Source organism: Coregonus clupeaformis, chromosome 35 (assembly GCF_020615455.1).
Source record: "Coregonus clupeaformis isolate EN_2021a chromosome 35, ASM2061545v1, whole genome shotgun sequence".
NCBI lineage: Eukaryota > Metazoa > Chordata > Actinopteri > Salmoniformes > Salmonidae > Coregonus > Coregonus clupeaformis.
Window position 1 is genome coordinate 7,615,182 of NC_059226.1, and position 27,711 is coordinate 7,642,892.

The following is a 27,711-nucleotide window of genomic DNA, read 5'->3' on the forward strand; positions in this document are numbered from 1 at the left end:
GGTTTAGAAACTCTTCACAAAAAAACAATTATATTCTATAATAGTATTGTGTCTTTCTGTCTGTCTACAGGCAAATCATTATCATTGGAGTCATTTCTGTGTAATGTAAAAATGGGACGCAGAGGCTACAGTCCGCGGGTTCAGCGAAAGCTCTATTAACTAATGTATGAGTTCTATTGGAAGCAATTCTAAACGGTTTCTCAAACCCTGAAATACCTAAAACATCCTTTATTTTCTGAACCATTTTGCTCATAGACATGGAACACTAACAGAGAAACAGAAATAGCATTGAGGTCCAATTGGACTGACTGTATGTGGTACTGGAGGATAGTGGTGTGTATGGGAGATGGGTTCTTACCTCTTGTTGTTCCAGGTGTGAGGCACGCTGCAGACGATGGAGCTGAACATGAGAGCCGTGACGAAGGAGAAGAACACCAGGTAGATCAGGCCCTCTAGTCCATCATAACACAACCCTGTTATAGCCTGGACATAGTCCTGGAACACAACACAGCAACACAGTTAATAACACACACAGACACACAGACACACAGACACACAGACACACAGACACACAGACACACAGACACACAGACACACAGACACACAGACACACAGACACACACACACACACACACACACACACACACACACACACACACACACACACACACACACACACACACACACATACATACATACATACATACATACATACATACATACATACATACATACATACATTTCTCCTTGGGTTCGATCCCCGGGACCACCAATACACAAAAATGTATGCACGCATGACTGTAAGTCGCTTTGGATAAAACCGTCTGCTAAATGGCATATTATTATTATTATTATTACATGCACAGTAGGCCTGTATGACAGGACATTGATGCAATTGTGCATGTGCAAATGTGAAGTGTTGCAATGCCTGGATAAAAAACCACTTACATGGTCACAGATCTGTAGGGCGATACTTAGGTGCCGATACCATATGTACTGCGATTCTATATGTACTGCGATTCGATACTGTGATTTTATTGCGATTTGATCATCCAAAAATATTGCTGCTGCAAAATGAGTTTTGATCAGTCACGGAAATAAAAGTGCCGAAAACCAATTGGCTCCCTATTTAAAAAGAAGATGGAGAACAAACTATGAAGGACAAATACTGGAGTTTTGGTGCAGGTACAGCCAACTAGCGCAAAACTATTATTGCGATATTGTCAAAACTATGCAATATATCGTCAACAATAACACCCCGATATGTTACTATATCGATCTTTCCTCCCATCACTACTGTCTGGTTCATTGTCATGTCATATGCATGTGCAGTTGAAGTCGGAAGTTTACATACACTTAGGTTGGAGTCATTAAAACTCATTTTTCAACCACTACACACATTTCTTGTTAACAAACTATAGTTTTGGCAAGTCGGTTAGGACATCTACTTTGGGCATGACACAAGTCATTTTTCCAACAATTGTTTACAGACAGATTATTTCACTTATAATTCACTGTATCATAATTCCAGTGGGTCAGAAGTTTACATACACTAAGTTGACTGTGCCTTTAAACAGCTTGGAAAATTCCAGAAAATGATGTCATGGCTTTAGAAGCTTCTGATAGGCTAATTGACATCATTTGAGTCAATTGGAGGTGTACCTGTGGATGTATTTCAAGGCCTACCTTCAAACTCAGTGCCTCTTTGCTTGACATCATGGGAAAATCAAAAGAAATCAGCCAATACCTCAGAAAAAAGATTGTAGACCTCCACAAGTCTGGTTCATCCTTGGGAGCAATTTCCAAACGCCTGAAGGTACCACGTTCATCTGTACAAACAATAGTACGCAAGTATAAACACCATGGGACCACGCAGCCGTCATACCGCTCAGGAAGGAGACATGTTCTGTCTCCTAGAGATGAACGTACTTTGGTGCGAAAAGTGCAAATCAATCCCAGAACAACAGCAAAGGACCTTGTGAAGATGCTGGAAGAAACAGGTACAAAAGTATCTACAGTAAAATGAGTCCTATATCGACATAACCTGAAAGGCCGCTCAGCAAGGAAGAAGCCACTGCTCCAAAACCGCCATAAAAAAGCCAGACTACGGTTTGCAACTGCACATGGGGACAAAGATCGTACTTTTTGGAGAAATGTCCTCTGGTCTGATTAAACAAAATTATAACTGTTTGGCCATAATGACCATCGTTATCTTTGGAGGAAAAAGGGGGTGCTTGCAAGCCGAAGAACACCATCCCAACCGTGAAGCACGGGGTGGCAGCATCATGCTGTGGGGGTGCCTTGCTGCAGGAGGGACTGGTGCACTTCACAAAATAGATTGCATCATGAGGAAGGAAAATTATGTGGATATATTGAAGCAACATCTCAAGACATCAGTCAGGAAGTTAAAGCTTGGTTGCAAATGGGTCTTCCAAATGGACAATGACCCCAAGCATACTTCCAAAGTTGTGGCAAAATGGCTTAAGGACAACAAAGTCAAGGTATTGGAGTGGCCATCACAAAGCCCTGACCTCAATCCTATAGAACATTAATTGAGTGTATGTAAACTTCTGACCACTATTATTCTGACATTTCACATTCTTAAAATAAAGTGGTGATCCTAACTGACCTAAGACAGGGAATTTTTAGTAGGATTAAATGTCAGGAATTGTGAAAAACTGAGTTTAAATGTATTTGGCTAAGGTGTATGTAAACTTCTGACTTCAACTGTATCTATGACAACTAGTGCACAGGCTAGACGTCCACATCATGTCATTAAAATACAACTAACCTACCAAACAGATGCTTCATATTGCCTGTCTGTTTGCTACACAGGGTTCCTGTACGCAGTGCTCTGTCTGACACACATGCTACACATGCTGGAAGAGGAAGGTTACTATTTAATGACACATCTCCCCCTAACTCAACCTCGTGTCGAGGAGTGAAAGCAGGCCAAGACGGTGCTTTTCCTGTGCCTTGCTTCAGAGCCATGCAAATTACAGTCATTATTGAGAGGAAGTAGCTCGACAATATGTGCATTACCCAGGAGAGCTATTCAACATGACAAAAGCACAGAGTAAATGGGGAATAATATAGTCCAGCTTTTAAAGAAAACCTTTAATGATGGGCGCTTCTGCTTCCTGCATTTGCATTGAGAGACCTCTTGGTTGTTCCTTCTAGGTATAGCATGTTTACATGTGATGTAGTAGCAGACGTGTTACGGCATCCTCCTGGGTCATGCTCAGCACAATGTTCAGAAAGAAATATATGATGCAGAACAAACATCCCTCTCTGTAGAAGAACACATTACATCAGCTCTATTCATGTCATGACATTTCGATCTGCAACATTACACAACGTTTGCCTACTGAAAGTGGCCCTGGTATAGGCAGAATGTGAGCTCCTGGGCTACTGGTTGATTGGCTCAGGTTCTCCTGCCCTCTGCGGTGAGGGCTGTGAGTGGTGGGGATGAAAGTGGGAGTGACAGTAGGAACAGTGAGACCCAGGCAGGGTTCTGAGTGTGACAGTGGGCCTGGCCACATAGGGGTTAACAGGGGAGGATGTGAAGAGCTGTCAGGGAGGGCTGCTACTACAGATCATAGAGATATGCTGCCCAGCCCAGGGCGGCGGGTGCCCTGCAGGCAGAGAGGAGCAGAGCGGGGCTGAATACAGGGCTGAACCAAGAGCAGTGGAGCAGAGTTGAGCTCAGCTGAGTGGTGCACAGATGCACGTGCACAGGAGTGTGAACTGTGAACGTGGTCCTCTCCACCACACAGGCAGAGGGAAAGCCAACTGCAAGTCATGCAACGGGCTCACTGGACCGTTTACACAGCTCGCATACACATCTGCAAACATCATCGGACTAGACGTGCACTGAATGTACTGTACATGCTAAAATCACATCACAGAGAGGGATATGTACACATGTAGACCATGAACATACAACACAGAGACCATACAAACACCCCCTGTGGAGTAAGGATGTTAGCCATGGTTCCCCTGTAGTCCCAGGCAGGGAGGCAGCTCACCATGTGCAGGCTGCGGCAGTCCACCAGGGCAGTGAGCTGATGCAGGCCAATCTCTGTGGTGTTCAGTACCCCCTGGATCTGTTCTAGATTCCCCTGCAAGACACACACACACACACACACCACACACAGTTTAAAAACAGGGCCAGGTCTCCATTTAACACAGTAAATTAGGCCAGACCACTGTCTCAGTGAGCGTGTGTGTGTATGAGAGAGATACTTGGAGTACTTATTTAGGTGTCCTACTTAAACTAGTAAAGAAGGTTTGTATGAGGTCAACAAAAGTAGAATTGGCGAAACTTTGAGAAAACTCCCAAACCAAAACAGAGTCAGCAACCCTGACGCCGCTTGCAGACAGACTCCAGAGTTTTAATGGTGCGCGCCACATTCCATTAAAACAAACAAAGGTACTTCCTCCGATTCACAAATTTAGGCTATACCGCAGTCTGTCTGCACGAGGAGTAATAACAAACTACGTTCGGATTACATTTTCTTATGGATGTAACGGTCGGTAGAGAACAGCGTTTGTCCAGAGTTGCATTTTAAAATGACTAAATAGGACATGAGGGCTGTTGAGTGTTGGCAGAGTTATACATCTCTGATAGCCCTACAGTACGTGAAACGTTTCCATGAACTCAGCATTTTCTCTCTTCACTGTGCCACTGAAGTATGCCTGCCTGCCTGCATGCCTCTATTTTCCAACACGTCCCAAATGTCAGGCATCATTTGTTCCTCTGTGTACACAGTGGAAGGATCATCGCTGGATAATACAACACAGGGCTGTACAGGAGGCCAGTGAAAGTAACATGAGCATAATGCAAAGATGACGTGTCAGCAGACTTTTATGGCCAGGTGTCATCTCCTCTCTCTCTGCCTGTTGGTCCTTTGGTTCCATTCAACCCTTAGAATTGCTACAATAGTACAGCCAGTGTAGCCAGACCAGGGGGAAGGCAGGGTGTGTTTGTGTAGAGTGAATGAGCCAGCAGGTATACTGTAATATAAGTACACTGGGAGGTGGCATTCACAGCAGGAAGTAAAGTGATAGATCGCAAGAGTCAGGACACTCACCTTAGTTTGGGGGTACTCTCTGGTGGCCGAGCGGAGCAGTTCAGACACGTCGTCCTGCATCTCCACTAAGGCTTTGTGGCTCCCGGACAACTTCTACAACACAAGAGGAAAACACAACCGTCTGAATCAGACATTGCCTTGAGTACTACACTACTTGTTCAATGTCTTCATGAGAAACCTCACCTGACCCTTACACAGAAAATCTAAACCCCCTGCTAGCGAAAACTAGTCCTTTCTGATAGCCAAATATGTCCCTTTACACTCAACCTAATGTCGGTACATTGACACCCTGTACCTGTGAGATAAATGGCATGCATTATGTATCAAACCTTTTTCTTTCAGATGTACCTGTGATAGCTAAGCCTGGGCTTGTCCTGCACTAAGCCATTTGATCAATTCATGAGAAGAGAAAAAACAACTACAGTCCATTAAAAGCAAGTCATGGAAAGGGTCTTAGGGTAGGGTCTTCAAATCACATTCATATTTCACACTGGCAATTGCCTTAGTGGCCGTTTCGCAGTTCTACATTTAAACCTCCATGAAAAGCTGACATGTCCTTGAGTGGCCCATCCAGAGCCCAGACTTGAACATGATCGAACATCTCTGGAGAGACCTGAAAATAGCTGTGCAGCGACGCTCCCCATCCAACCTGACCGAGCTTGAGAGGCTCTGCAGAGAAGAATGGGAGAAACTCCCCAAATACAGGTGTGCCAAGCTTTTAGCGTCATACCAAAGAAGACTCGAGGCTGTAATCACTGCTAAAGGTGCTTCAACAAAGTACTGAGTAAAGGGTCTGAATACTTATGTAAATGTGATATTTCCATTTTAGAATAAGGCTGTATCGTAAATTTTTTGGGAAAAGGTCAAGGGGTCTGAATACTTTCCGAATGCACTGTATGCAGTGAGATGCATTAGCTAGATGAGAGTCATCTCACTGTTCAGCCTCATTAGACCAGATAAATGATGGCCTGCATCAAAGTTACATATCAGCCTGATTCACGCATATACTGTCTACTGAAATAGATGATATGAATACTAAACATATTATAAAACCAACACATCCTTGGTGTCTGTGACGCCAATATCAAAGCTCTTTGCTACTGAAAATATGATGGCCAGTAAAAGTTAGTTTGAAGTAGCCTACCTGTTGGAATGGGTTGGTTTGGTCCACACTGCATCTCATGTAGTACTGCAGAATGTCTGTGGAAAAACACATACAGGAGGACTGGATCAGATGATGTGAGCAGTACTGCAGACAATCTCAGTGTAGTTCGTTATAGTACAGTGACAGTCAATTGTTCAGTAAGGCGAATTGCATTAACCCATTCTCACAGAGGACATAAGGTTTTCTCCAACCATTTCACCCATGAAACCAGGTCCTTTAGAAGCTTCAGTGGAGGTCTCATTTGCCACCATGATGACTTACTGACCTTGACATCCCATAGCCTTTATATGCCACTGCCTGAAGCAGTGCCCAGTCTACTTGAATGTCAGGTGTTGAACCCCATAACCTACAGTGCTGTGGTATCATCTCAGGTCAGCTTCCCCAGAGACAGAGACGGACAGAGATTGGGTTAATGAGTTAGCTAGCAGCACGGTCAGGCACACTGTGCCAGTAGGATTAATAGTATCCTGCTTTAGGGAACTCAATCTGGCATGGTGTAAGAAGGAGGCACGTATTCTCACCCACACACACACACCCACCCACATACAATTTAATAAATAATGATATTTGGGAGTGCGTGACTCAAACATAGCACACCATGGCACAGGCTTGAATCAGAGTGCCTCTCCTTCTGGTCCCCAGCATTAATCAGAGAGAATATCACCAACACCACCAACACAACACATGGCACCCTATCCCTTACGCCACACTGGTCTGTAACGTCCACTGACTCCCACAAAGTCAAGTGGGTTCCAGACATTACAATTCTCTGTGAGGATTCCGCAGAGCTGTCAACTGGTTCCAAAGTGTGCTTTTCCATTTCTCTCGGAAACCTCCCATCTATCTTGCGCGCACGCACATGCACAGTGAGTGGTAGAGAGAACAGCAGCAGTCTGCTCTGGTTATGGATGGGCCAGTTCACATCTGCCGTAGCTACTCGAAGCTGAGCTGAGCTCCCTCCCTGTGAGTCTCATAAACAGTGTAATTATGACTGGGAAATGAACTGCTCATTCAATTATATCATTGGATGGCCATATACAACAGGCTGAATGGAAGACCTCTCATTTACGGCTTGTAAGTGTTTAAAGCAGCCAGTCAGAGATGACAAACTCATAACTTCTCTTTGTTGGAGCTGCAATAATTGGGTTCAGGATTTTACTACTAAAATGTCAGAGTGATGTAAAAGAGAAACAATGGCCGAAACATTAAGCAGATAACAGGAGAATAGAACAGCCTTTCTGTCGGGGCTAGGACAGGGCAGTAAAGAACAGCCTTTCTGTCGGGGCTAGGACAGGGAAGTAAAGAACAGCCTTTCTGTCGGGGCTAGGACAGGGCAGTAAAGAACAGCCTTTCTGTCGGGGCTAGGACAGGGCAGTAAAGAACAGCCTTTCTGTCGGCGCTAGGACAGGGCAGTAAAGAACAGCCTTTCTGTCGGGGGCTAGGACAGGGCAGTAAAGAACAGCCTTTCTGTCGGGGCTAGGACAGGGCAGTAAAGAACAGCCTTTCTGTCGGGGCTAGGACAGGGCAGTAAAGAACAGCCTTTCTGTCGGGGCTAGGACAGGGCAGTAAAGAACAGCCTTTCTGTCGGCGCTAGGACAGGGCAGTAAAGAACAGCCTTTCTGTCGGCGCTAGGACAGGGCAGTAAAGAACAGCCTTTCTGTCGGGGCTAGGACAGGGCAGTAAAGAACAGCCTTTCTGTCGGGGCTAGGACAGGGCAGTAAAGAACAGCCTTTCTGTCGGGGCTAGGACAGGGCAGTAAAGAACAGCCTTTCTGTCGGGGCTAGGACAGGGCAGTAAAGAACAGCCTTTCTGTCAGGGCTAGGACAGGGCAGTAAAGAACAGCCTTTCTGTCGGGGCTAGGACAGGGCAGTAAAGAACAGCCTTTCTGTCGGGGCTAGGACAGGGCAGTAAAGAACAGCCTTTCTGTCGGGGCTAGGACAGGGCAGTAAAGAACAGCCTTTCTGTCGGGGCTAGGACAGGGCAGTAAAGAACAGCCTTTCTGTCGGGCGCTAGGACAGGGCAGTAAAGAACAGCCTTTCTGTCGGGCGCTAGGACAGGGCAGTAAAGAACAGCCTTTCTGTCGGGGCTAGGACAGGGCAGTAAAGAACAGCCTTTCTGTCGGGGCAAGGACAGGGCAGTAAAGAACAGCCTTTCTGTCGGGGCTAGGACAGGGCAGTAAAGATATACATATTACGGCCAGTGAGGAACAACAGATAAGATTAAGAATGGCAACAGAGCTGTTGAAATTATCCACAGAGAGACCTCAGTGCTACAGAGTGAGGTATAGTCTGTGGCGTTTGTTTACCAGGGCAAAATAAACAGTAATGGCTTGTCCAGGACGGCAGGTATGAAATAAGGACAGAATGGAATAAAGGTAATGAAAAGGCTGCCATTGTAGATCAAGACAACCTAGGGGTGGAAGGCAAGGCCATTCTTAGGGGTCACAAACATGTACTGGACACCATGTTGAAGAGAGAGAGAAAAAAAAAAAATATATATATTTATAGAGTCATATTACCACTAGCGTAATAATTTACATTTTAAAGTTTGCAATGTCACATAAATGTTCAGCTCCCTTGTAAGTCTAAACCACCTTATATTGTCATTACATAATTTACATTGCTGCTGATAAACACACAGGCATGTTAACATGCAAGGAAAATAGAACACACAAACACCCCTGGTTGCCTGATTCCAGCCTCAAGGCAGTGGAGGAAGCTACTGTACTGAGGAGGAGATGATGCACATAGGTCAAATGAGTCTTAACAACAATAGTTACACCAATCAGGATCTACAGTTAATGTAGGCTTTCTTTACTAGAGTTCCTCCTCTAGTATTCCTATTGAGAGTAGGCAGAGAGGGCTTCACAATGAGAGGGTAGAGAGCTCTATTCTACCCAGCAACTACTTGACAATGGAGAGTGAAAGCTGGAGTGGTGATTTAGAGAGAGGATGACTAACTGGGCACTAGTGATGGGGGAAAATTGTTAATCGATACAGTTACATATTAGGGTATTTCTGACGATATATTGTATGGTTTTGACAATATCGCAATATTATTTTTGTGCTAGTTGGCTGTACCTACACCAAAACACAAAATGTTTCCTTCATAGCTTCTTATTTTGTGAAATAGTGAGCCAATTTGTTTTCAGCACTTTTATTTCCATGACTGATCAAAACTTGTTTTCTCATGGCTCCCTTGTGAGAATTGTGAAAATCGCAAGGCACCTAAGTATCATGATGATATCGTATCGTGAGGTCCCTGGCAATTCCCAGCCCTACTGGTGACTGTGTTAAATTATGCAGTACTTTTCCACAGATACGTCGACTACAGAAGGAACAAACACACACACCCTCACTCAAACACTCTGCCTGCCTGCCTCCTCCACCATAGCATGTCTCTCCTCACCCCCCTCCTCCACTGGTCTTATCTCATTCACACACTCCGGGCTCTATCCCTCTCCTCTCAGACCTCTTTCACCTCATCATGGGACCAGATTGGCCAATTACTCCACGGGCCGCATTGGACACTTAAAATGCAGCGCAGCCCGTCACCCATGGCTTGTCTGCCCGGCGACAGATGCTCTGGGGGTAATTTATTGAGTCCTATTACAGGTTTGAGGAGGTAGCTCATGCACTCTAGCCCAGGTCCATAAATCTGAAAGCAATACATTTTACCGCTTGCCAGAGAATAGAAACAGGTTTATATATCTCCCCAGGGTGGGATGGGGGATCGATTGAGCATCACAGTGATTGGGCTTGTCTGGCACATATTAAAGCGCTTTTGGCATTTGTGTCGTTGCTCTGTCATTATTTCTGCATCATATCTCAGTGTGCATGCTACTGATGAGAATGAATCCAAATCAATAATTTCTCAGAGCTATCAAAACATCCTCCAGATGAGAGTATCCCTCGACAAAAGAAACACTCATATTTTATCACAAACAAACAGACAGTGTTAGAGCCAGACTTGTCATTGGTGTTATGCATTTCCCCTACGACGATTTTCTACAACTGTTGTAGTGTTCTGTCAAGTTGAAGAGATTCATAGTCAGCAGACGGTTCTCCTCCAAAACAAACAGGATATGAAAGCTTATGTGACTGTGAGACATCTCTAACAAAAACTTGCCTCTCAGAATTCTTGCACAAAACAACTGTTAAAAGTAGAGTTAGACGTGAGTCTCATACAGCGCAATGTCTGTATTTCACTTTATGATTGATCTCACAATAAACATGACAAGTCTCTTAATGAATCTTTACCTTTATTGAGCACTCCATACTGTTCTGTCATTTGGGTGACAAACATGTCAGGAGCAACGCAGAAGTCACTGGAAGTCTGCAAAGAGCGAGCAAAACACATTCACACAATCTGAAAAACATACCCAAACAGTCAGAAGCACAACAGGACATTTCACAACACCACAGTATTTAGAATCATGAGAATGTTTAGTCTGTAGGATAATCAGTCTCCATCTGGAGGTAATAAATATCATAGGCACCACCGTGTTACGGAAGGAAGACGAGGCAGGGGGTCATCTCTGATTCATATGCAGGGGAGGGAATTATCCATTTTAAATGGTGTGGGAGGGGGATTTGCATAAAGACAGATCCCACTGGGTCCTATATATTTGATAAAGGCATGCTGCGCACAATGAACGGCACACTGAACGTCACACTGAACCAGCTATAAACTGTAGTAGCTAGTCTGCCTCGCAATTATCCCTAGATAAACTTAGCAAGTGTTAACAAACCTAACTTCATGACTCATACTGATAATAGTACCTTATGCCAAACATTCTATTTTGTTCAGTGTCAGCTGGCCCAGCGCAGTGATTCAGGTAAAGGTTGTACAGGTTCTAACTCCCACACTACTGGGACTGAGCTCTGGGTTCCAGACTCAACATAGATATATAGAGCCATGTTCCCATGGAGATACTCACGGCAGAAACAGCCAACTCCAGACCCAGGGAGGCCCAGCTGATAACCAGAGCCAGCATGCTCAGAAGACACACTCTGGGGACGGAGAGAGAGAGAGAGAGGGAGGGAGGAGAGAGGTTAGAACAGGAGAAATATCAGCCCCCGCAGAGACGCACAACACTGAACTTCACTACAGTTTCACCCCGTTAGTTTACACTATCAACGTTTCCCTCTACTGTGGGAATTGGGATCGAATCAACATAATATTAGCCCGTTTCTCGGAGATTTTGTTCTAGGCAGAGCGCATCGGAGGAGGATTCTATTGCATTAGCAGGCACGAGCAGTCGCGAGTAGATGCGCTTGTTTTGAGATGAAAGTGAAGAACTGCATGTATCCGCGTGCACATTTTAGGGCTGACCCCATTTAGTCGACTGGTCGACTGTTTGGTTGATAGGCTGTTGGTCGACCGAGATTTCTTTAGTCGAGTAGTAGCAAAAATATATATAATAAAATAATGTGTACAAGACTCCTGTCTGACTCGCACCTGTCTGAGTGGACTGATCCATTCTGGAGGCCGTGGGGATGGCACAGTCCATCACTCTAAGATGTGCAACTGAAATTGTATATGGTTATATTACGTAAGAACAATGGTGCAACATTAATACAAATATTATTATTTTATAACAAATGCGCTTTCTTCTGCGTTGGATAGCGGTCGCTGTCCGTGTTTCTGAAACACATCAGTGCGCTGTTGAATTGGCACCTTTTCCTAGACCATGTTGCTATGTGCATAATATCAAAGTTAACCAGCATATTGGTGTTGAAAACAATGCGGTGGAGGCAGCAGTGGAGTTAGGAGACGAGAAAACAGCCCTTGCCTTAATTGTCTAAGAAAAGTGAGGAGAGAGAAAACTCAAACTTAATTAGGTCTACAGTGAGGGATTTTTTTTTTTTTAATGCATTTTAATGAGGGAAATAAGTATTTGACCCCCTCTCAATCAGAAAGATTTCTGGCTCCCAGGTGTCTTTTATACAGGTAACGAGCTGATATTAGGAGCACACTCTTAAAGGGAGTGCTCCTAATCTCAGTTTGTTACCTGTATAAAAGACACCTGTCCACAGAAGCAATCAATCAATCAGATTCCAAACTCTCCACCATGGCCAAGACCAAAGAGCTCTCCAAGGATGTCAGGGACAAGATTGTAGACCTACAACACAAGGCTGGAGTGGGCTACAAGACCATCGCCAAGCAGCTTGGTGAGAAGGTGACAACAGTTGGTACGGTTATTCGCAAATGGAAGAAACACAAAATAACTGTCAATCTCCCTCGGCTCCATGCAAGATCTCACCTCGTGGAGTTGCAATGATCATGAGAACGGTGAGGAATCAGCCCAGAACTACACGGGAGGATCTTGTCAATGATCTCAAGGCAGCTGGGACCATAGTCACCAAGAAAACAATTGGTAACTCACTACGCCGTGAAGGACTGAAATCCTGCAGCGCCCGCCAGGTCCCCCTGCTCAGGAAAGCACATATACAGGGCCGTCTGAAGTTTGCCAATGAACATCTGAATGATTCAGAGGAGAACTGGGTGAAAGTGTTGTGGTCAGATGAGACCAAAATCGAGCTCTTTGGCATCAACTCAACTCGCCGTGTTTGGAGGAGGAGGAATACTGCCTATGACCCCAAGAACACCATCCCCACCGTCAAACATGGAGTTGGAAACATTATGCTTTGGGGGTGTTTTTCTGCTAAGGGGACAGGACAACTTCACCGCATCAAAGGGACGATGGACCGGGCCATGTACCGTCAAATCTTGGGTAAGAACCTCCTTCCCTCAGCCAGGGCATTGAAAATGGGTCGTGGATGGGTATTCCAGCATGACAATGACCCAAAACACACGGCCAAGGCAACAAAGGAGTGGCTCAAGAAGAAGCACATTAAGTTCCTGGAGTGGCCTAGCCAGTCTCCAGACCTTAATCCCACAGAAAATCTGTGGAGGGAGCTGAAGGTTCGAGTTGCCAAACGTCAGCCTCGAAACCTTAATGACTTGGAGAAGATCTGCAAAGAGGAGTGGAACAAAATCCCTCCTGAGATGTGTGCAAACCTGGTGGCCAACTACAAGAAATGTCTGACCTCTGTGATTGCCAACAAGGGTTTTGCCACCAAGTACTAAGTCATGTTTTGCAGAGGGGTCAAATACTTATTTCCCTCATTAAAATGCAAATCAATTTATAACATTTTTGACATGCATTTTTCTGGATTTTTTTGTTGTTATTCTGTCTCTCACTTTTCAAATAAACCTACCATTAAAATTATAGACTGATCATGTTTTTGTCAGTGGGCAAACGTACAAAATCAGCAGGGGATCAAATACTTTTTTCCCTCACTGTATATAGGTTGAGAGCTTTTGTGAAAGAGCACAGTTAGAAAGATAAGGCATATAGAAGAAAACCGGATGGACATCATGAAAATGATCGGAGAGGTTGAGGGTAGAGGAAGTTCAGGAGTAAAAACAAACAAAATAGAATTATTGTAAAATTGACTGTGTCCATAAAATGTATAAGCTGGAAGTAGAGGCCTAAGCGTGGTTGTTCACTAGTTTACTCCAATTAGGGAAGGGGTGGTGGGGTAGGAAAGTAATAAAGGGAAATATATTTTTTTAAAGGATATATTTATGTATTTGTATGTACATACATACATACATACATACATACATACATACATACATACATACATACACTACCGTTCAAAAGTTTGGGGTCACTTAGAAATGTCCTTGTTTACGAAAGAAAAGCTATTTTTTTATCCATTAAAATAACATCAAATTGATCAGAAATACAGTGTAGACATTGTTAATGTTGTAAATGGCTATTGTAGCTGGAAACTGCAGATTTTTTTATGGAATATCTACATAGGCGTACAGAGGCCCATTATCAGCAACCATCAGTCCTGTGATCCAATGGCACGTTGTGTTTGCTAATCCAAGTTTATCATTTTAAAAGGCTAATTGATCATTAGAAAACCCTTTTGCAATTATGTTAGCACAGCTGAAAACTGTTGTGCTGATTAAAGAAGCAATAAAAATGGCCTTCTTGAGACTAGTTGAGTATCTGGAGCATCAGCAATTGTGGGTTCAATTACAGGATAAAAATGGCCAGAAACAAATAACTTTCTTCTGAAACTCGTCAGTCTATTCTTGTTCTGAGAAATTAAGGCTATTTCATGCGAGAAATTGCCAAGAAACTGAAAATCTCGTACAACGCTGTGTATTACTCCCTTCACAGAACAGCGCAAACTGGCTTTAACCAGAATAGAAAGAGGAGTGGGAGGCCCCGGTGCACAACTGAGCAAGAGGACAAATACATTAGTGTCTAGTTTGAGAAACAGACACCTCACAGGTCCTCAACTGGCAGCTTCATTAAATACTACCCGCAAAACACCAGTCTCAACGTCAACAGTAAAGAGGCGACTCAGGGATGCTGACCTTCTAGGCAGAGTTGCAAAGAAAAAGCCATATCTCAGACTGGCCAATAAAAAGAAAAGATTAAGATGGCCAAAAGAACACAGACACTGGACAGAGGAAGATTGGAAAAAAGTGTTATGGACAGACGAATCGAAGTTTGAGGTGTTCGGATCACAAAGAAGAACATTTGTGAGACGCAGACCAAATGAAATGATGCTGGAGGAGTGCTTGATGCCATCTGTTAAGCATGGTGGAGGCAATGTGATGGCCTGGGGGTGCTTTGGTGGTGGTAAAGTGGGAGATTTGTACAGAGTAAAAGGGATCTTGAAGAAGGAAGGCTATCACTCCATTTGGAGCCAATTTCCTCCTACAACAGGACAATGGCCCAAAGCACAGCTCCAAACTATGCAATAACTATTTAGGGAAGAAGCAGTCAGCTGGTATTCTGTCTATAATGGAGTGGCCAGCACAGTCACCGGATCTCAACCCTATTGAGCTGTTGTGGGAGCAGCTTGACCGTATGGTACGTAAGAAGTGCCCATCAAGCCAATCCAATTTGTGGGAGGTGCTTCAGGAAGCATGAGGTGAAATATCTTCAGATTACCTCAACAAATTGACAACTAGAATGCCAAAGGTCTGCAAGGCTGCAATTGCTGTAAATGGAGGATTCTTTGACGAAAGCAAGGTTTGAAGGACACCGTTATTATTTATATTAAAAATCATTATTTCTAACCTCATCAATGACTACATTTCCTATGCATTTTGCTATAATTCCTATTCGTCGCAATAAAAGAACAGTATCGAATCGCTAATACATATAGAATTGTGAGAATCGTAATACATATCGTATTGGCACCTAACCATGAAAATATCGTATTGTGAGGTCTCTGGCAATTCCCAACCCTACACAAAACGTGTACATTTCTAGAAATCTTTGAAAAGCGAGTCAGGTAAAGAGCTTTTTTTTCTGGCTTAAAGGGGCAGTGTTGTATTTTAAGACAGGCTTGAATAAGCTAAGTAGCCAACATGCAGAGGGTAGCATACACTTTTGTCTGATTCTCTGAAATAAGAATACTGGTATAGGAATAATAATGCATTTTATTTTGTAAAGTGGTCTCTTGCATCAAACAACACAATACAACAACAGTTTCAGTCACCTCCTTGTCTGAAGGACAAGTGGCTAAACAGGTTGATGTCAAGCCATGCATGTTTTCAAAAGTCTCATGGAATGTAGGCTGTATCATAGAACAGTTATTTCAATAGTTATTTCCATGTTAAAATGTTATGGGATGCATTTTCTCCATTGTTTTTTATGGTAGGCCACTCTGGTAGGCCTACATTATGATCATATAGCCACATTAGCCTACTTGGCCACAGTAGCCTACTTGGCCACTGTTAAAACTAACTTAAAGCGGGTACAGCCTCAGTTTTCACAGTAAACACGTGCCAGAAGTTGCATCGAATTTTCATTACGTTCAAGTTTGCTCTCAGCAGACCAAAATTGTGCTCAATGCCGGAAAAAAATTGAGGGAACATTGCCTTGGACTGGAAGTTGCTTAGCCTTAACCCCAAATGATGGCTATTACACATTTTGACTGATGTAAATAAAATGCTGGAGGGTTTAATGTTGAGCTATAAAAAAGGAAACCTTGACTTCAACCCTGTTGAGCTATAAAAAAGGAAACCTTGACTTCAACCCTAAACACCCACAGGGACTTGGGATAATGTTTCCCTCACCTCACAAAGAGAGTTAGGGTTAATTATGTCAGAGGATGTACCCCTTCATTGGTCTCTGGGCAGGGCTTGAGAATGACCTTGGTCTGATTCACTGACGATGAGTGAGATGACAGGACAGGAGGGCTAGGAGAGGGGGACCTGGGGGAACCATGATGCCTAATGCTCTTGAACTGACTCAAATGACAATGAGACACCCAAACTGACCCCGCTGTATCCACAGACACAGATCATTACATTAATTAGAAGGGGAGGGACTGAAGAGGAGGACAGGCAGTGCTAAGCCTGTGTCCTTGATGCCTTTTAAAAAGGATCTAACATACTTACCTGCAGAGTTGTCAAGAGTTGAGACCGAGAGGAATTTTCTGAGAGATTAGTTTTAATGCACATTCCAAATGGACTGTGACTAGCTGACACTTTATGAAGCGTGAATTCGTCTCACATAATCGCAGTGACAAGGTTGTTCAGCGTACAGTCAAAAGTAATTTGCAACGGGCGAATAAAGTGATACTTGAGATAAAACTTGACACGTTGGAGGCTTTAATTTTGTTTAAATCATTCAATAGCATGACAATTGCTATAAATATATGGCCTAGCAGAATATCGTCCCCCTCCCCACTGGTCTTACTGTTTCACTCCCTCACATGGTCACATGGTTGGACTTACCCAATAAGCGTTCCCTTGGAGTTGCGAATGAGGCCAAACAGCACCAGCAGGCAGATGAGGACGTTGAACAACAGCAGGCCCAAGTAGCCCAGCCACCTGAGGTGGAAAACAACAACACCCAACAGAACTATAGACCAACTGACTGAAGAAACCCCAACACCTGCTGACAAACGCAGCACAGTACAGCAAGAAAAAGGAGAAGTTATCTAGGACCACTGTACAGTTCACATTGGTACTGTTAAAGAAATCTAAAAGGATACAAACATGGGGATTGCTTTAAACATACACAAAACAAAAAGGAGATGTGATTTGAAGTCCACTTCCCCTGCGAGATGCTGAGAGAGGCAGTGTTTGAGATCTCAAGAGGAAGCAGCAGCGAGGGTCGGCTGCTGAATCAGACTGATTTAACTGTAAGGGTGTTTCCACTGTTGACTCCAGTTGTTTCACGGTTTCACCAGGAGAGAGATGAACTATTCAACTGTGAAATGTACTGAGGATATAGAATAAACTCTACCTTACACTGCAGGGGTGTTAACACGAGTTACAGGAGGAGGGATGACTGTGTTGTGTGTTTTGGGTTTCATCCAGTATCTCCTCCCACTAAATGGTTCATTTGAGGGGTTTTCCCAGAGAAATCTGATGTCTGTTCAAGTTCATATTAGCTTAGTCACTTTCTGAGTATTGATGGGTTCTGACTTATAAACTAGAAATATCCTTAATCATGTCACAGAGGAAGAGAGAGGAATGCAGGACATGTTATTGTTAATTATCAAATATCCTATGGAAATGAGGAGTGCCATAGTCTGGTTTCTACACCGGAAGTTAATGGTTATCTGTTGGAGGCATGTATATGGTGGAGGCAATCACATGGTTGCAGTCACTGATAAGGGTGGATAGCTGTGGATCCGTGAGGAGTGAGGAATTAGGTCAGGTCAGGTCACATTAAGGGAGAAGGAACAGTTTATTGCCTGCATCACTTAACTTCCTGCCTAGCAATAAACATGTAATGTTTAGAGGGAAGGAGGATACTTCACCCAAATTGGGGTATATATACTTGTGCTGGTGGAAACATGCCTTTGTCTTATGCAGCTGTGGCACCCAGTGGGTGAATAAACTTGGTTGAGCTTTACTAATCGTCCGTCAGTTTTCCTTGGTTCGTTTAGAACCTAACAGTATCAACTTTGAGATGATTCTCTCTAAAAGGCCTAGCAGTAGAATTATGCGGGACGACATCGGCGTAATTATGAGGGACGACGTACTGTTCACTTAAACTGCTAATCCTGTATTGCAGGATTCCTCTCAGAGTGGAAGCTGTGTAGTTCTGTTCACACTCCATTAAACCGAGGTTGCTGTGAGCTCCTGTATGTAAATGAGGCAGCAGCAAATGTAGCTAATAATAACAACTCACTAATCCTTACCTTGAAATACAAGCAATGTATCATACAACATGACAGGAAAACAAACCTGAACTACATTCACCTACAATAGCCGAACAAAGTAATGAAACAAAACAAGCCTCAGTTCTGGTAATGGTTTTGGTGAACAATATAAATGTTATGTCCTGAGATGTACTGTATTGAGACTCCCTGTCTCTCAGTCTCTCACCTGTACCAGTCGTAGAGCTCGATGTTGACGGCCAGCTCCTCCAGGGAGATTTCTCTGTTGTCCCAGAAAGGGATCTCCACCATCTGCCTCACCAGCTCGTCCAGCTGGCCCTGCAGCTTCTGGATGATGGACAGGTAGTCTGTGTGCTTGGCGTACTGGCCCTCCAGCTGCCCCAGACTGCCATCCACCGTCTGCTTCAGGGACCCCGTGCTGTCTGATACCTAGGTAGTAGGCACAGGGAGGGACACGCAAGGTCACAAACAACCCGCTCCTTATGGGGATAGACAAAATGAATCATCTTTATTATAGTATATCGTATCTATGTGGGGTTAGCAGGGGAATCATAGAACCTTATAGTGATCAACAGTATGATAACTGTGAATGGTAGGCCCAGCCCATGTTATGGCTGTGACAGTAGAGATTTTGCTGGGGTGTCATTATTTCGACGGGAGTTCTGAGTCTTACCAGTTTCTGCACTCCTGCCACCGTGCGGTTGGCGTGGCGCAGGGAATACGTCAGCCTGTTCACTCCGTCACAGGTCTCGCCGTTCCCATAGAAACCAACAGCAATGCCGGCGCTAAAGGGAGACAAAGGGGAGGAGAGGAAGTGGTTAGGAGGAAAAGGGATCGGAACAGCACGGCAGACAGACAGACAGAGAGAGAGAGAGAGAGAGACAGAGAGAGAGAGAGAGAGAGAGAGACACAGAGAGACAGAGAGAGAGGGGGGTAGGCGTGTGAACCCTGCATCAACCCTGCCTGGGATAGATCCCACTGAACAGGCAGCATTGAGCTCCAGCAGAAAGCCTCTCTATACAGAGTCCATAGCAACCAAGAGGAATGGGTCAGCAATGCCCAGAGCCCCACACCAGAGCTGACAAAGGCTGCACTGACACAGGAGATCAACCCTTGCCCATTCATGGAGGCCGGAGATTATTGGGTGAGCCGTCCTGGCAATCACAAAGACCTACTGCCAGCCAGCTAGCGCTAGACCAGTGGTTCCCAACCAGGGGTACTAGGACCCCTGAGGGTACTTGGCCTATCCACTTGAGAAGACTCATGAGACCATAGGCCTACTGGTAAAATACACATGAGGGGGTACTTCAGGGGTACTCCGGGCAGAGCAAAATTCAGGTGGTACAGTAACCAAAAAAGGTTGGGAACCACTGCACTAGAAAGGCATGGGAACCAATGGAAGCAATGAGCTAACCTATAAACAAGTGGTATCAAATGCATTACAGGTGGCAATATCCAACGCTACATTTCTGATGCAAGTATCATCTAATTACTTGCATAAACATTCAGAATATTATAGTGGTCATCACTTCCAACTTACTAGCCACCTATCAAATACTGCTACCAGTAGGCCTTTTGAAGTCTGTGTTGTCCTTTAGAATAGAATGCAATACAATTTTGCGCAACAGTGAAACCCAAGAAACTCAGTAGGAAATGAAGACCAAGGGAGATGTTGCTTAATACATGTAGGGGGTAATCAATTGAATCAACAATGATATCACTAGGTCTTCATTTCCGTGTGAATCAAGAATGGTCCACCACCCAAAGGATATCCAGCCACATCTCCCTCTGGGGACTGGTAACTGTGGTGGAAACTTGGAACAGGAAACACAGCCAGAGATGAAATACACAACAACCCCACTAGTTTGTTGGCTTAGTGTTCTCTTTGACCGCCCTGATAGTTTAGGAGTTTCTGTGTCTAGAAAACATTAAATCCGGTTTGTGTCGTCCATACTACACCCCTGTGCAGTTTCACAGAAATGTACAGAGCGTTGTTCTTTCTCTTACTGTACTGTCAGTGATTCAGGACTGCCAAAGCAGGCAGATAACACGACTTTTTAAGTGCTTTATGTTTAGGTGTTCAAAAAGACAATGCCAGAAATGACATATCTGTCCAGATCTAATCTCTAATGCCTGCCTGAGTTCCATCCCCCTGTCATCGACCAGCAAAGTGAGTTTACAGCAGGCTGAAGACAAACCAGAGAGATGTTATCACACACTCAATGTCAAGCCTAAAACAGATTTACATGAAAAGCAGTTCTGCTTCCTAGGCTATTGCCTGGGATTTCCATAATCTTTAATTATGCAATAACACAGCTAAAATGTGCAAGCAGCAACAACAACTCTCATCTCGACAACCTCAAGTTTTGCAGCCAAAACTTAACAGAGTGACAGAGGATGGGCATGTGACTGTGAGGACTCCCTCAAATCATGAGCCTTCAGTAAAAAATGCATCAAGATTCTCTCAAGTTTCATGACAGTTGGACCATGAACTTACACTGCCTGTCATTCATGTGGCATCAAACTGAATTGAAATACTGCATGCAGGTTTTTTACTCACACACACACACACACAGAGAGAGAGAGAGAGTAATTGTCATGCAGCCCACATGCTCATCAAGTCTCCATGCTTTTGTGAACCGCTCTGCAGTGATTTCAGCTGAATCAAACAAGATGGCTCTGAACTGACCCAACTCAGGAGAAGTGAAAACAGGATTCAGCGAAGCCCATTGTTAAAATGGATGTGACAAAAACAGGAAGATTCCACAACTGAGTCAGCAAGAAGGTCACAAGCTCTCAGAAATAAATTAACTCTTTATTGGGGATATGGAAGCTTTTAATGTGTCTCTCTCTTGGGCGTCCTCCATTTGTAAGACATTTTCAACTTTCTGTATGCGTGGGAGTACTTTGTGCTCTGCTCTCATGTTGTTCTTCCCTTTCTCATGGCTCCTCTGAGACTGCATGCATATACAAACATCTGGCCTAACAGTCAGATCCCAGAGGATTAACTTACATAGTATTATACATGAGAGAATAGGGCTTTGTTTCCAGGCAGATTTGTTTTTTCACCTTCACATTGCTGAACATAAACTTCACAAAGCAGATGGTTGGATTCTTAAAAGGTGTCCTTGAACGCAGCGCAGCACAGAAAACCGCCTTAAATAATTTATTTGGGTGGATCCATGAAGAGCCATAGCCTCTTTTCCCATGTGGTCAGCAGGCGAACAGAAATACATTGAAAAATATGAAGTTATCGGCCCTTTTTGTCTGTCTGTCCGTCCTTCCTTCCTTCTCCTGTCTTCTTGCCATGAGGCCATTTTGCTGTGCCTTTGTGGCTGCTTTCCTATTTCCCCTTTGATCATGTATGTACCAGCTACAGACAGTGACTGTCTACAGTTCGCTGTCTGTCCATCTGTCTGTCCCTAGATGAGCAGAAGGACTTCCATTTCAGCGCCTTGAGACTCGTGGCTGGGCTTCTGTCTAGACAATGATGCCTTAATCTGAGAAGTACTAAACAAATAGAGGAAACAGATTAAACTGTTTAATTGTTTAGGTGGCCTGGGGGCTGAACCCACAACACAAAACTCATGTTTTCTAAATTACAGCTGAAGGAGCTGTTTCCTCATCCTCACAAATCTTTATGGGCAGATTATTAACCCACATCAAAGTGCATGACAGTTAAGATTCACTTTTGGCATCACAGCAGGTCTCTGTTACCAAACCACCCACTACTACGGTTACCGTTTATATAATTAATGGCAAACTGGATTTATTTTCTCCTCTTCCAACAAGGCTTCCCTGCACACAGACTATGGATGGGCATTTGAAATATGATAATGTATCCGAAATACATTATCATGGTATATACTTGTATGTAGCAATGTCACATCATGCATCATTTTAGTTAATGCAGACAAAGCTTTTTCATTGTTAAAATAGGCCTATCATTTTTTTGTGCCAAAAAATGTACACTCGCAAGTAATCGAATACTAACATTCGTTCGGATATTCGATTATCGATTAACCGTGCCCATCCCTAGCACAAACCACATTAATTATACATTAGCATGAAGCACAGAGAGTCATGCTCAATTCATGATACCTCTGCTGCTTATTATGGGTTGTGCTCCTTCCCAACGGGGAGAGACCCTCATAGCCCGTGAAAGGAGGGCAGGGCGAAATGAGGTTTCGATTAATATCTTCTCCCTACCAGCATAGATGGGAGTTGATAAGACTCCCGCAGTCTTGAAGAAATCTTTTAGGCTGCCTGGGCGTGCAGAGACTTGCATCGTGTGGATGGATTATTTCTCACAGGAGGGCCAGGGCCAGAGAGGCAGCAGAGAGACTCCAGAAGCTCATCGTGATGGCAGCAGCAGGTGCTGACTGTCATTACTCACTGGGGGTTCAAGGAGGCGAGAGATCCATCATTCAGATTCAGCCAGAGATGCAATTACAGTTCAGGGAGAGGTACCATCCTCCATCTGGGTCACAGCCCCTTGAAACAGAAGGCTGGGAAGTGCCTATCCCACAGACAGATGGAGGGAGACTGAGGAGGGAAGATGATAAACCCTTCATCAGTCATAAATACTGGACTGTGCCCCAGACACTACAGGAGCGGCCATTCTGGCCAATAGCTTTGTCTTAAGAGATCACTCACAAAGGGGCAGCATAATCGAAAAGGAAGGTTTTTCTAGGATTTCTAGGTCCATTATTTTGACAGACAGCATTGTTCATTCCCTTATCTGTCACTGCCCCTCAGAACATGACCCTTTGTGAGACCAAGGGATTCCAAAGCTTGTCTGTGTGACTGTGGTGGACTCGCCTGTCGTTCTTCCAGACAGCCGTGTAAATCAGTGGTTGGGAGGGACTCTGGAGGGAAGCACTCAGAAACAGACAACAGTTTGGTCTGGTTTCCCACTGGACTAGACACAGAGCGACTCTTTGATAGTGAAAGGGCATATTGTCCTTAGCAATTACCCCAATGTGATACTTTGCCATCCCATTGAAGTACACTGAACAAAAATATAAAATGCAACAATTTCTAAGATTTTACTTAGTTAGAGTTCAAAGAAGGAAATCAGTCATAAATAAATTAGGCCCTAATCTATGGATTTCACATGACTGGGCGGGGGCGCAGCCATAGGAGCCATGCCCAGCAAATCAGAATGGATTTTTCCCCATAAAAGGGCTTTATTACAGACAGAAATACTCCTCAGCAACCCCCCCCCAAATACTGCCAAATTCTTTAAAATGACGTTGGAGGCGGCTTATGGTAGAGAAATTAACGTTAAATTCTCTGGCAACAGCTCTGTTGGACATTCCTGCAGTCAGCATGTCAATTGCACGCTCCCTCAAAACATGAGACATCTGTGGCATTGTGTTGTGACAAAACTGCACATTTTAGAGTGGCCTATTATTGTCCCCAGCACAAGGTGCACATGTGTTTAATCAGCTTCTTGATATGCCACACCTGTCAAGTTGATGGATTATCTTGGCAAAGGAGAAATGCGCACTAACAGGGATGTAAACAAATTTGTGCACAACATTTGAGAGAAATAAGCTTTTTGTGCGTATAGAACATTTCTGGGATATTTTATTTCAGCGCATGAAACATGAAACCAACACTTTACATGTTGCGTTTATATTTTTGTTCAGTATAGTAGGCCATCTAGTATTGCTAGCTCTGCAAGATTTACACTTCTGCAGAATTTTTGGTGTATCCTAATTCCTGAAAAGATACCACCTATTTTACTGTGCAGTTCAAAGGGTTCTAACTCTAAACCACTGAGTCCCTGAGTATCCCTCTGCCTGCTCTGTTCTGAGCCAGTCCTGTGGGTCTTCTTCTGTGTCCTGAGTTGGCTTCTGAGAGAATGTTGCCATGGAAACTACAGTGGGCACTCATTTGTAGCATGATTTCAGTTTGAATGTGGGAAATCCTTTATTTTCTTAACTTTTTCATTACTTTCCAGTACATTGCTTGATGACTACGTGCAGAGACGAGGCCTCAAAAGCTCACGGTTATCATGTCTGTCCCAGAGCAAAAGCTCTAGTTGTTTTTAACAGAATAGTCTGAAATGTACTCAAGAGGCAGAGGACTACAACGCAGTGTAAGCATAGTCTATAGGCCTAGTGTTTTTATTTTGTACTGTAAATATGTTTTTTTATGTATTCATTCGGGTTCACAGTACGGACCGAACCGAGGTACCTGTACCGAATGGTTCGGTATGAATACGTGTACCATTAAACCCCTAATAAATTCCCTCCGGCAGACTAGGCATGAGGTCTTAATGCCAGTCACCTATGACACTGTGGGTGGTGCTCATTCATCTCAGAGGAAGGCTGCTGGCTTTGTGCTAGATACCAAAGGCTTCAAGGAGGAGATTAAAGGCACAAACTGCTCCCTCATGCATGGAGTACGCTTATGTCTGTGCACTACAGGTCGAGGAGGTTAAGGGGTGATGGTGAACATGGCTAATCTGAGGAGGTTAAGGGGTGATGGCGAACATGGCTAATCTGAGGAGGTTAAGGGGTGATGGCGAACATGGCTAATCTGAGGAGGTTAAGGGGTGATGGCGAACATGGCTAATCTGAGGAGGTTAAGGGGTGATGGCGAACATGGCTAATCTGAGGAGGTTAAGGGGTGATGGCGAACATGGCTAATCTGAGGAGGTTAAGGGGTGATGGCGAACATGGCTAATCTGAGGAGGTTAAGGGGTGATGGCGAACATGGCTAATCTGAGGAGGTTAAGGGGTGATGGCGAACATGGCTAATCTGAGGAGGTTAAGGGGTGATGGCGAACATGGCTAATCTGAGGAGGTTAAGGGGTGATGGCGAACATGGCTAATCTGAGGAGGTTAAGGGGTGATGGCGAACATGGCTAATCTGAGGAGGTTAAGGGGTGACGGTGAACATCGCTAATCCTTGCATTGTTGTCTGCAGTCCCAGGGCTTTACATGTTGAAATTAGAGATGGCCCACCTCATTACAGCTAGGTCTATATTTTGGGTAGTGAACCAATGGTCTGTTGAGTGATCAAAGCCTTATGTCTTTCCACGTGGGACTCACCTGCAGACGAGCGTGGCGATGATGACACACCAGGCGGTGCAGCAGCAGTCGGCGTTGGGCTGCTCCTCGCTCTTCTTCCGCCGGCAGCACAACCAGAAGGAGTAGAAGAGCAGGAAGAGGAGGTCCAGGGCCAGGCAGGCTAGAGCCACGCCTCCCAGCAGCAGGATGGACTGAGGGGGGAACAAGAGGAGGACGATGAGACGTCATCTCACACACAATGAATAGCAAAGGAAGGCTTTCAGAGGTTATTACACACATACAACCGATGGTGAAAGCTTTCAGAGAGACAATGGCATAGCTGTTGCCCGTTAAGAGTGATATTGGGGGAAAGGGGATACCTAGTCAGTTGCACAACAATGCATTCAACCTAAATGTGTCTTCCGCATTTAACCCAACCCCTCTGAATCAGAGAGGTGCGGCGGGGCTGCCTTAATCGACGTCCACGTCATCGGAGCCCGGGGAGCAGTTGTTGTTGGGGGTTAACTGCCTTGCTCAAGGGCAGAACGGCAGATTTTTCTACCTTGCTGGCTCGGGGCTTCAAAACAGCGACCTTTTGGTTACTGGCCCAACGCTCTAACCGCTAGGCTATCTTGCACATCAAGTCTGCAAGGAATGAGAAGCTATTAAAGCAGATATACCCTTTGACCAACCAGAGGAGTCACAAGGTAATGAGATGGTCTCTCTGATTATTAGCTATGCCCTTTGGCTCGTCATAGCTCATTTACACCAGATCACAGCTAATTAAGGGTTATCATCATAACTTTGAGAATAACGGAGAAGACAGAGGAGAAAAACCTCAAGCCTCATTAAAAGTCCCCCATCATGAACAAGGACAAACACACCGCCATAAGGCGCAAACACTGACATAGCCTACTTAAACTGTCACGGTTTCGGCCGAGGCTGCTCCTCCTCCTTGTTCGGGCAGGTTTCGGCGGTCGTCGTCCCCGGAGTACTAGCTGCCACCGATCTATGTTTCATGTTCGTTTGGTTTTGTCTTGATGTTGTACACCTGTGTCTAGTTAGTCCTCATTAGTGTCCTATTTAGTTCTCGTTGTGTGTGTCAGGTGTTGTGTGTGATTGCTCTTCTGTTTGGTGTTCTGTGCTACGTGTTTCCCTCCGTTGTTTTGGAGAGGTTTTCGCACATGTTAGTGCGCCTTTTGTTTGACGCCTGTGTGCGCCTTTATTTCGCCTCCGGGCTTGTTGTGCTCGTGTACTACGTGAATATTTCACTAAAGTCTTTTGGACTTAGTTTCTGCGTCCTGCGCTTGATTCCTGCACCACCCCTGACATAAACAGACATATAGAAACCATATAATCCTAGTACCTAACATCATCACACATGAATAATGTGTTTATTTCTCTAGCCTCATTTTGAAGATTCACTTAAAGCCAGTTCTCATATGCTCCCAATCTGTCTGCTTTACAGTAACTTCTGTCTTATGATTCATAGTAATGGATATATCCTGTATGAAATTTGGGCTTGGCTTGATATGAAATAACTAGATTTTTGTGGACCCAGTGAACTCCTGTTTCCATGTAGCACTTCAAAATGACTGGAATCTTGAAGCTCACAAGCTGCCATCTTTCCCTTTCAATGTGTGCCATGTATCTCCTACTCACCTACTCTGTGTGGGAATACAGTACAGGGGGCTGGAGAGAGCATTGTGTTGGCTCAGGCCAGACCAGAGAGCTTGTGACTTTATAGGAAGTGGGGTAAAGAGAGTCAGGGTTCGTGTGAGGAGTGACTTACTTCTCCAGAAGTGGGAAAATAGAAGAACGTCTGGAGAGGAGTGGCACGGGTCTTGGGTGACCAGGGCCGTGGGGTGACTGAGGGGAAGGCCACTGTTTGGGCTTAGCACCGCTCACTCGCTCTTTGCTGCTGTCAGATGTAAACTTGCAGTGATTTGCCGATTGCAATACTGTATACGATTAAAATGGCCAGATAGTAGTGGTCATGATTTGGCTTCACTACCTCATGGATATCAAGTTGAGAACAAACGTGCATAGGAAATGGTATTTTGTTCTTCTCCACCTTTTCCTGTTGTTGTAACGCCTTAAATGAGAATTCATCCAGTATTACTGTACATTTTCCCTCAACAACAGCTGCTCTGTGCTCCTATGAGATATCAAATGATTTCCAAAATGCAAGACAGCCCAGTTCCTTTAGGCAAATGCTAAATATATTTTTTTATACTGGCCCCCCGTGGGAA

General features: G+C 44.4%; 1 protein-coding gene across 1 annotated transcript in view; it reads right to left on the reverse strand.

Annotated features, from left to right (window-relative positions):
* Positions 1–27,711, reverse strand: part of LOC121550608 (protein tweety homolog 3) — a 55,592-nt gene that overhangs the window by 11,869 nt on the left and 16,012 nt on the right. The window contains exons 2-11 of the mRNA XM_041862935.2: positions 25,502–25,671; positions 19,111–19,222; positions 18,646–18,866; positions 17,041–17,136; positions 11,198–11,270; positions 10,518–10,593; positions 6,238–6,293; positions 5,094–5,186; positions 4,029–4,121; positions 359–495 (exon numbers count right to left, since the gene is read on the reverse strand). Of these exons, the coding sequence (XP_041718869.2) occupies positions 359–495; positions 4,029–4,121; positions 5,094–5,186; positions 6,238–6,293; positions 10,518–10,593; positions 11,198–11,270; positions 17,041–17,136; positions 18,646–18,866; positions 19,111–19,222; positions 25,502–25,671 (1,127 nt within the window). The remainder of the gene's footprint in view (positions 1–358; positions 496–4,028; positions 4,122–5,093; positions 5,187–6,237; positions 6,294–10,517; positions 10,594–11,197; positions 11,271–17,040; positions 17,137–18,645; positions 18,867–19,110; positions 19,223–25,501; positions 25,672–27,711) is intronic.